This window comes from Thalassophryne amazonica, chromosome 4 (assembly GCF_902500255.1).
Source record: "Thalassophryne amazonica chromosome 4, fThaAma1.1, whole genome shotgun sequence".
In the NCBI taxonomy this organism is placed as follows: domain Eukaryota; kingdom Metazoa; phylum Chordata; class Actinopteri; order Batrachoidiformes; family Batrachoididae; genus Thalassophryne; species Thalassophryne amazonica.
The window spans coordinates 98,867,602-98,877,469 of NC_047106.1; the positions used below are offsets into that span (position 1 = coordinate 98,867,602).

Genomic DNA, 9,868 nt, shown 5'->3' on the forward strand with positions numbered 1-9,868 from the left:
CTGAAGCAATTGAAAAAGAAGCACATAAAGGACAAACAGGACACAACACACTGTGCGTCCACAATGCCTGCTGCTTGCTGACTCATCGAAAGTTGTAGATGTGATGAGTGTGGTCCATTTCTAGGTCAGTGAGCAGCATGTGACACAGGCACTTCAAAGTCAGACGCCTCCTGACACATTTTTATTTCACACGCAGCACAGTGACTGTAAGTACTCAGCAGTATTCCACTCTGCTCAGGATTTCTGTATTTGAGGTTTCATTTTCTCTACATGACAACTGAGAGGTTCCACTGATGTGATACTGAAGCTGCTTAAAATATGTATGAATTTGTCACTAGATGACGTGACTGTTTGAGCTCTTTTAAGAATATTTTTTAGTGTCTGTTCAGAAAGCAGTCATCTTTTCTTTCATTTGTTTTAATTATAAATACAGTTGTATGTAAAAGTTTGGGCACCCCTGATGATTTCCATGCTTTTCCTTTATAAATCATTGGTTGTTTGGATCAGCAGTTTCAGTTAAATATATCATATAGCAGACAAACTCAGTGATATTTGAGAAGTGAAATGAAGCTTATAGGATTTACAGAAAGTGTGCAATTATTCTTTAAACAAAATTAGGCAGGTGCATAAATTTGGGCACCCCAGCAGAAAAAGATGAATCAGTATTTAGTAGATCCTTCTTTTGCAGAAATAACAGCCTCTAAACGCTTCCTATAGCTTCCAATGAGAACCTGGGTTCTGGTTGAAGGTATTTTGGACCGTTCTTCTTTACAAAACAACTCAGGTTTGTTGGTTTCCGAGCATGGACAGCCTGCTTAAAATCACACCACAGATTTTTAATAATATTCAGGTCTGGGGACTGAGATGGCCATTCCAGAACGTTGTACTTGTTCCTCTGCATGAATGCCTTAGTAGATTTTGAGCAGTGTTTAGGGTCATTGTCTTGTTGAAAGATCCAGCACCGGCGCAACTTCAACTTTGTCACTGATTCATGAACATTGTTCTCAAGAATCTGCTGATACTGACTGGAATCCATGTGACCCTCAACTTTAACAAGATTTCCAGTACCTGCACTGGCCACACAGCCACACAGCATGGTGGAACCACCTCCAAATTTTATTGTAGGTAGCAGGCGTTTTTCTTGGAATGCTGTGTTCTTTTTCAGCCATGCATCCCGCCCCTTGTTATGTCCAAATAACTCAAATTTAGTTTCATCAGTCCACAGCACCTTATTCCAAAATGAAGCTGGCTTGTCCAAATGTGCTTTAGCATACCTCAAGCTACTGTTTGTGGTGTGTATGCAGAAAAGGCTTCCTCTGCATTACAGCATCATACAGCATCACTTTGTGCAAATTGCGCTGTATAGTTGAAGGATGCACAGAGACACTATCTGCAGCAAGATCATGTTGTAGGTCTGTGGATTGACTATAACTGTTCTCACCATCCTTCGCTTCAGCTTATCTGAGATTTTTCTTGGCCTGCCACTTCGGGTCTTAACTAGTACTGTGCCTGTGGTCTTCCATTTCCTCACTATGTTCTTCACAGTAGAAACTAACAGCTGAAATCTCTGAGATAGCTTTTTGCATCCTTCCTCTAAACCATGATGTTGAACAATCTTTGTTTTCAGGTAATTTGAGAGTTGATTAGAGACTCCCATGTTGCCACTCATTAGAAGAGATACAAAGAGGGGAAACATTTGCAAATGGCCACCTTAAATACCCTTTCTCATGATTGGATTCACCTGTGTAAGGAGGTCAAGGGTCAGTGAGCTTACCAAACCAATTCTGTGTTCCAATAATTAGTGCTAAATGTATTCAAATCAATAAAATGACAAGGGTGCCCAAATTTATGCACCTGCCTAATTTTGTTTAAATAATTATTGCACACTTTATGTTCATACTAGAAACTTCATTTCACATCTCAAATATCACTATGTCTGTCTGTTATATGATATATTTAACTAAAATTTCTGATCCAGACAACCAATGATTTATAAAGGAAAATCATGAATCATGACTTTGTGTTCCTCTGGACAGCAGGTGGAATGTATCATGATTCCCCTTTTCGTTTTTGGTTTGCAGATTTTCTTCAGATTTCTGCATCTTTCGCATTATTTGTGAAGGAGCGCTAACATGGGTGAAACATAGTGGAACACTGGTTTGTTAGTCAAGGATAAACCGGTTCAGTTTGTGACAGAACTGATCAAATGTGAAGGCCACACAGAACCATATGTCATTGTATCACTGAATTACAAAGATTTCATTTGTATGACTGTGTCAAGCATGTAAGACGTGGCTGTTGCACTCTCAGGATGTCCCTTTTTGTTACACTGTGTTTCCAGAATTTCTTTCTGGGATTCCTGCTTACTCCAGAACACTCACACACGAGTATGGGAACGCCTTACTTCCCTGCAAGGTCAGTGCTGTTCCAAAAGGAGACAAACGGCGTGACATACCGAGTGCCAGCACTGCTCTACCTGTCCAGCTCCAGATCCTTCCTGGCCTTCTGTGAAGAGAGACTCAGCCCATCAGACTCTCAGGCTCACCTGTTGGTCATGAGGAAAGGCACTTTCTACAAAAACTATGTGGAGGTTAGTGTTACATTCTGAACCTGGGCTTGATACATATTCCAATATTGCAGGTTTCTTGCTCACAATAACTGGTGGCATCATGTGACTAGTGTCTATGGAAAGAGACAATTAAATATCTGAGGCATACCTACAAAAAGATAGGGCAAAGCTCCAAAATTTAAACTGTGTTTAAGGTATGCACTCTAATGACCCTTATAGTTAGTTCACAATGAAACATCTATTCTGCATTTCTCATTGTCTTGTTTTGCCTTTTTTTCTGATGGATTCCATCTCTGATTCAGTGTTCCTTTTCTTTTCTAATATCACGTATGACTTCCTGCTGTGTCAGTGGGAAGACATGCGCGTTCTGGGCTCTGCTTATCTGCCAGGCCACCGGTCCATGAACCCCTGTCCAGTGTTTGATGAGTTCACTGGAACTCTTTTCCTGTTCTTCATTACTGTTCTGGGCCACACCTCAGAATCCTACCAGCTGGTGACAGGAAGAAATGTAACCCGCCTCTGCTACGTTTCAAGCGCTGACGGTGGTGACACGTGGAGTCCCGCATGCGACATCACAGAGAGGGTCATCGGAGATACTATTAAAGGTCAAAGAAAGAGGGGGAATACACCTTTAAATACAATAAACAGTATCCAAATAATGTGTATAATATTCATGTCCAATGTAAAGTCAGTTTTCCGATGAATATTTTTGTCGGATATTTCAGAAAGTGAAAATTTTGCATATTCTTGACTTATTACATAATAAGTAAGTCCCTTTGGCTGCTCCCTTGTTTGCACTCGGGGTCACCACAGCAAATCCAAGGTGGATCTGCATGTTGAATTGGCACAGGTTTTACACCGGATGCCCTTCCTGACGCAACTCCACATTACATGGACAAAGTGGCAGGGGTGGGTTTTGAACCCGGAGCCTTCTGAACTGAAACCAAGTGCACCACCCCCTTCTTGACTTATTACATATGAACTAAAATGTTTCATTTTTTTATTTTAGTTTTAATAATTATGTCCCACATCTTAAAAAAGGTAGAAATACATATATCAAAAATTTTGAGTATTTCAGAAGACCAATAAAAAAAAGGAATTATGTAATTCAGAAATGTTTATGTTCTGGAAAGTATGTTCATTTATTCATTCAGTATTTGGTTGTGGCTCCTTTTGCAGCTACAGACAGTGTCACAGACTGCTGTCTGTGACACTGCTGAATGATATGGAAGCCCAGGTTGCAGTGGTACCGTTTTTTTTCTCGGTAGGCCAGGAAAGATGCATCTGCCATTGTCTCTGGTCCAGGAATGACTTGATACTACAATCCCAATTCCAATGAAGTTGGGACATTGTGTAAAATGTAAATAAAAACAGAATACAATGATTTGCAAATCCTCTTCAACCTGTATTCAATTGAATACACCACAAAGACAAGATACTTAATGTTCAAACTGATAGACTTTTTTGTTTTTGTGCAAATATTTGCTCATTTTGAAATGTATGCCTGCAACACATTTCAAAAAAGCTGGGACAGTGGTATGTTTACCACTGTGTTACATCACCTTTCCTTCTAACACCACTCAATAAGTGTTTGGGAACTGGACACTTATGATTGGGTATAAAAAGAGCATCCCCAAAAGTCTCAGCTGTTCACAAGCAAAGATGGGGCGAGGATCACCACTTTGTGAACAACTGCATGAAAAAAATAGTCCAACAGTTTAAGAACAATGTTTCTCAACGTTCAATTGCAAGGAATTTAGGGATTCCATCATCTACAGTCCATAATATAATCAGAAAATTCAGAGAATCTGGAGAAATTTCTACATGTAAGCGGCAAGGCCAAAAACCAACATTGAGTGCCCGTGACCTTTGATCCCTCAGGCGGCACAACATTAAAAACTGACATCATTGTGTAAAGGATCTTACCACGTGGGCTCAGGAACACTTCAGAAAACCATTGTCAGTTAACACAGTTCTTCGCCACACCTACAAGTGCAAGTTAAAACTCTACCATGCAGCGTGAAAGCCATACATCAACAACATCCAGAAACGCTGCCGCTGTCTCTGGGCCCCAACTCATTTGAAATGGAAGATGCAAAGTGGAAAAGTGTGCTGTGGTCTGATGAGTCCACATTTCAAATTGTTTTTGGAAATCATGGACGTAATGTCCTCTGGACAAAAGAGGGAAAAGACCATCCAGATTGTTAAGAGTGCAAAGTTCAAAAGGCAGCATCTGTGATGGTATGGGGGTGTGTTAGTGCCCATGGCATGGACAACTTACACATCTGTGATGGCACCATCATTGATGAAAGGTACATCTAGGTTTTGGAGCAACACATGCTGCCATCCAAGCACCGTCTTTTTCAAGGACGTCCCTGCTTATTTCAGCAAGACAATGCCAAGCCACATTCTGCACATGTTACAACAGCGTGGCTTCGTAGTAAAAGAGTGCGGGTACTAGACTGCCCTGCCTGCAGTCCAGACCTGTCACCCATTGAAAATGTGCCGCATTATAAAGTGCAAAATACGAGGTCTGTTAGAAAACTATCCGACCTTTTTATTTTTTGCAAAAACTATATGGATTTGAATCATGTGCGCTTGCATCAGCCAAGCTTGAACCTTCGTGCGCATGCGTGAGTTTTTTCACGCCTGTCGGTTGCGTCATTTGCCTGCGGGCAGGCTTTGAGTGAGCACTGGTCCACCCCCCTCGTCGGATTTTCATTGTCAGGAAAATGGCCGAGCAACTGCCGCTTTGCTGCATGAAAATTTTTTCAGAAACTGTGTGAGACAGTCAGGTGGAAACCATTCAGAAAATTCAGATGGCTTTCGGTGAAGATTCTATGGGGATCACACAGATTAAGGAGTGGTACAGCCGGTTTAAAGACGGCCCACCATGGCGCAGGGCGCGCCGCACTCCGAGCGGTGATCGACAGGCTGAAACGACCAGATCATTTCCAAACTGAATGCTGTGTTGATCCGGGACGTCGTCTGACTACCAGAGAAATGGCACAAGAGGTGGACATCAGCCATTTTTCGGCAGATTCCACTGTTACAGGAGATTTTGTAATGAAAGACATGCGGAGGCATTTGCGCCTCGGGATGGAGCCGCTAATGGCGGAGAACAAAAGCAAGTCTGTGTTGGAAGTCTCACAGGACATGTGACATGTCAAGCTCTCCACAATTTCTCGGATACTCACTTGACTAAAAAGCCACCGAAAGCCATCTGAATCTTCTGAATGGTGGAATGGAGCTTTTGTTCTCCGCCATTAGCGACTTTGTCCCGATGCGCGAATGCCTCCGCACGTCTTTCATTACAAAATCTCCTATAACATTGGAATCTGCCAAAAAATGGCTGATGTCCACCTCTTGTGCCATTTCTCTGGTAGTCAGACGACGTCCCGGATCAACACAGCATTCAGTTTGGAAATGATCTGGTCGTTTCAGCCTGTTGATCGCTGCTCGGAGCGCGGCACGCCCTGCGCCATTGTGGGCCATCTTTAAACCGGTTGTAATGCTCCTTAATCTGTGTGATCCCCATAGAATCTTCACCGAAAGCCATCTGAATTTTCCAAATGGTTTCCACCTGGCTGTCTCACACAGTTTCTGAAAAAATTTTCATGCAGCAAAGCGGCAGTCGCTTGGCCATTTTCCTGACAATGAAAATCCGACGAGAGGGGTGGACCACTGCTCACTCAAACCCTGCCCGCAGGCAAATGATGCAACCGACAGGCGTGAAAAAACTCACGTATGCGCACGAAGGTTCAAGCTTGGCTGATGCAAGCGCACATGATTCAAATCCATATAGTTTTTGCAAAAAATAAAAAGGTCGGATAGTTTTCTAACAGACCTCGTATAACAACGGAGACCCCGGACTGTTGAACAACTGAGTCGTACATCAAGCAAGAATGGGAAAGAATTCCACCTACAATGCTTCAACAATTGGTGTCCTCAGTTCCGAAACGCTTATTGAGTGTTGTTAGAAGGAAAGGTGATGTAACACAGTGGTAAACATACCACTGTCCCAGCTTTTTGGAAATGTGTTGTGGGCATCCATTTCAAAATGAGCAATATTTGCACAAAAACAATAAAGTTTAGCAGTTTGAACATTAAACATCTTGTCTTTGTGGTGTACATAATTGAATATAGGTTAAAGAGGATTTGCAAATCATTGTATTTTGTTTTATTTACATTTTACACAATGCTTCACTGTGGTGAATGATGCTGGTATTCCCACAGTTTCCAGTTCATTGCAGGCCTGAGCCTTGGTGGTTCTTGGGTTGGGTTGCATCCAGATTAACTTGCTTAGGATGTTCAGGAACAGTTCCTGAACATCCTAAGCAAGTTAATCTCATCTGAGGGTGACAGTTTTGGTCTTCTTCCAGACAAAGTGGCGACACATCAGACTAACGTCTACTTACGTACAATTGTTTGAACTGATGATCGTGAAAGCTGTGATTCTTTAGAAATGGCTCCAAGAGACCTTCCCGGCTTGTTTAAATCTGCTATTCTCCTTTGTAGACCTCTCTGAGTTCTTTGGACTTTTCCATTGTTCGGTCAAGCCATTGAGTGCCATCAAACACATCCTTTTATACTGACAAAGAAACTACCAGTTGTATTCAATCACGATCACTAATAAAAAGTTAAAAGGCCTTGAGCTTGTTGCATTAAAAGACACTGTAGAACCTTCAGCATCACTTATTAAAATATTTAAGTGAATAGTTAGTTCCTTTGGCTGCTGCTCCGTTGTTTTTCCAACAGAGCAGCCGGTCGCCACAGGAGATCCAAGGTGGCTCTGCATGTTGATATGGCACAAGTTTTACGCCGGATGCCTTTTGTGATGCAACTCCACATTACATGGAGAAATGGGCAGGGGTGGGGGTTTGAACCGGGAATCTTCTGCACTGAAAACCGAGCACACCAACCACTTGCCCACCAAAATATTTACGTGAATAAAGCACAACAGTACTTGTGCACAAAATCAATTCTTGAATGGAAATTTTTGGGTCAACATTCATTAACATACCAAAGTTGGTAGAAATCATTAAAAGGACCTGTGAGCAGTCGTCCAACAGGCAATATGACCTTAGGCCCTATGATTGCCCTTTGGCAGATTTGATCGTTTTGGGCAATTGTGGAAAGTTAAATTAAATTTTGATCTTTGACTCCAGTGACTTGACTTTGGGCACTTTAAGAGGAATTCTGGGCTTGACCTTACTAAGTTTGATGGAAGTCAGGAAAACCACATGGGAGAAGTAGGGGAACAAACAGACAAAAAAACCTCTCAAATTATAGCATGATACATCCAGTACAAATATTTGCAACAGAATGCAGCTTGTCCTTGTAGGATACGTTTGCCTGGTTTTTACATTATTGTTGGAAATATTGAATCTGTTCCATTTTGAGTGCTTAAGGTGAAGCTGTTTTATTGCTAGTTTAAAAATATTTAGATGCAACATGATTTTTTTTTTTCAGTCTAAGTGTATAATTTTGACTCCTCCTTTCCAGCAGAATGGGCTACTTTTGCTCTTGGCCCCGGTCACGGGATCCAGCTGAAATCTGGTCGCCTGTTGATTCCCGCCTACGCTTACCACATTGAGTGCAAAGAGTGCTTCGGACAGCTCTGCCAGACCACGCCCCATTCATTCTGCTTTCACAGTGACACTCATGGGCGAACCTGGAGTTTTGGGCAGGCGGTCCCTGGTCCAGAGAGTGTGGAGTGTCAGATGGTGTCAGTGGATGAAGAGGATGGGACTAACTTATTGTACTGTAATGCACGCAGCCCTCTTGGCTACAGGGTTCAGGCGGTCAGTCTTGATGATGGAGCAGTGTTTCAGGAGGGACAACTTGTGCAGCGACTAGTAGAGCCTCAAAATGGTTGTCATGGAAGTATTGTAGGATTCCCCGCCCCTTTACACCTACATCACTCTTTCAACTATTACTTATCCAAACCCATCCATTGCTCCAAACACTGGGCACCCTGTGCAGCCAACTCACACCACATCAGTGTGGATAAGACCAGTTCTCTGAAAGCCACTGTGTCACCAAGGATCAGCTCCAGTCACTCCAACTCAGACTCTTCCATTCTAAATGTCACTGAAAGACCAATTATGATGACCATCCTCTCATCACCACAGCCTATTGCGCCTCCAGATTTCCTTACCCCCACCTGGGTAGTGTATTCTCACCCAACATGGACTAGTGTACGGAAGGATCTTGGAGTGTTTCTCAACCTGTTTCCACGTGATCCAGACAGTTGGCATGGCCCCTGGGTGATCTACAAAGGTCCAAGTGCCTACTCTGATCTGGCCTATCTGGAACTCTCAGCCTCACCTGGGTCCCCGCCTGCAGTAGCCTTTGCCTGTCTATTTGAGTGCGGCACCAAAACACCTTATGATGAAATCTGTTTTAGCATCTTCACCCTCTACGAGCTTATTGATAACCTGCCCCGGGATGTGCAATCTGGACTGGACAGTACTGTTAATCAAAGGCATCACAGCAAGCGGCAAACACTCCAAGTTACAGAGGCAGGGTGTTGTAGTTCTAATAGATGTGATACACAAAATCTAAACTGTCTCTATGACATGATTCATGGAAATAAGAAAGATAACAAGCTGAGTCCCCTGTGTTCTTTGTCTTAGAGTTCCCGTGATTATTGGAATGACGCTTCCTTTTTAAGTCCTTGGGCGGCTTAAATGCTTTTTTTGGTGAGGAAAGATTTACTAACCTTGAATTAATGGACGGTGTTGTGATCTTTGCGGAATCAATGCACACCCCGATCGCAGCACTTCAGAATGAGAATTGCCTTTATTGTCAATGTAATTTGCATTACAACGTGATTCGAGTGCAACTCCAAAAAGGTGCTTTCCATGGTGCGAGTAATTTTTAGCCAAATAAAAGATAGTGAAATTTAACAGTAAATTATTCAGAGTATATGTACAACTATATAAACATAAGGTAAAATAAGATAAAATAAAATGAAATGTGGACTAAGTAATGTAAAACAAGAATTATATACAACTGTGGAATCATATTGCATGGGAATATTGCACATGGTTTACAGATACTGCACAAGAAACTTGAAAGGTGCAGATTAGAGTGATTTGTTTTTGTTCAGAGCAGTGATCGCTCTGGGGAGAAAGCTGGATTTCATTCATATGTTTTTACGTCAGACATGCTTGAACCCTCGTGCGCATGCGTGAGTTTTTCCACGCCTGTCGGTTACGTCATTCGCCTGTGAGCACACCTTGGGAAGGAGTGGTCCCGCCCCCTCGTTGAATTTTCATTGTCTGGAAATGGCAG

General features: G+C 42.4%; 1 protein-coding gene across 1 annotated transcript; it reads left to right on the forward strand.

Moving 5' to 3' along the window:
• The first annotated feature begins 2,361 nt into the window (after positions 1-2,361).
• neu4 (sialidase 4) lies at positions 2,362-9,355 on the forward strand. The gene is made up of 3 exons (XM_034168325.1): positions 2,362-2,590; positions 2,919-3,174; positions 8,078-9,355. Exons 1-3 carry the CDS (start codon positions 2,390-2,392, stop codon positions 9,205-9,207), a joined length of 1,587 nt encoding a protein of 528 aa, XP_034024216.1. The 5' UTR covers positions 2,362-2,389; the 3' UTR covers positions 9,208-9,355.
• Positions 9,356-9,868: the final 513 nt, after the last annotated feature.

What these genes read in the sequence shown, in the direction of transcription:
- neu4 (XM_034168325.1), top strand. Translation starts at nt 2,390, where the DNA reads ATGGGAACGCCTTACTTCCCTGCAAGGTCAGTGCTGTTCCAAAAGGAG. An exon ending in TCTACAAAAACTATGTGGAG is followed by an intron (nt 2,591 to 2,918) that starts GTTAGTGTTACA and finishes CTGCTGTGTCAG; the next exon opens with TGGGAAGACATGCGCGTTCT. An exon ending in CATCGGAGATACTATTAAAG is followed by an intron (nt 3,175 to 8,077) that starts GTCAAAGAAAGA and finishes CCTTTCCAGCAG; the next exon opens with AATGGGCTACTTTTGCTCTT.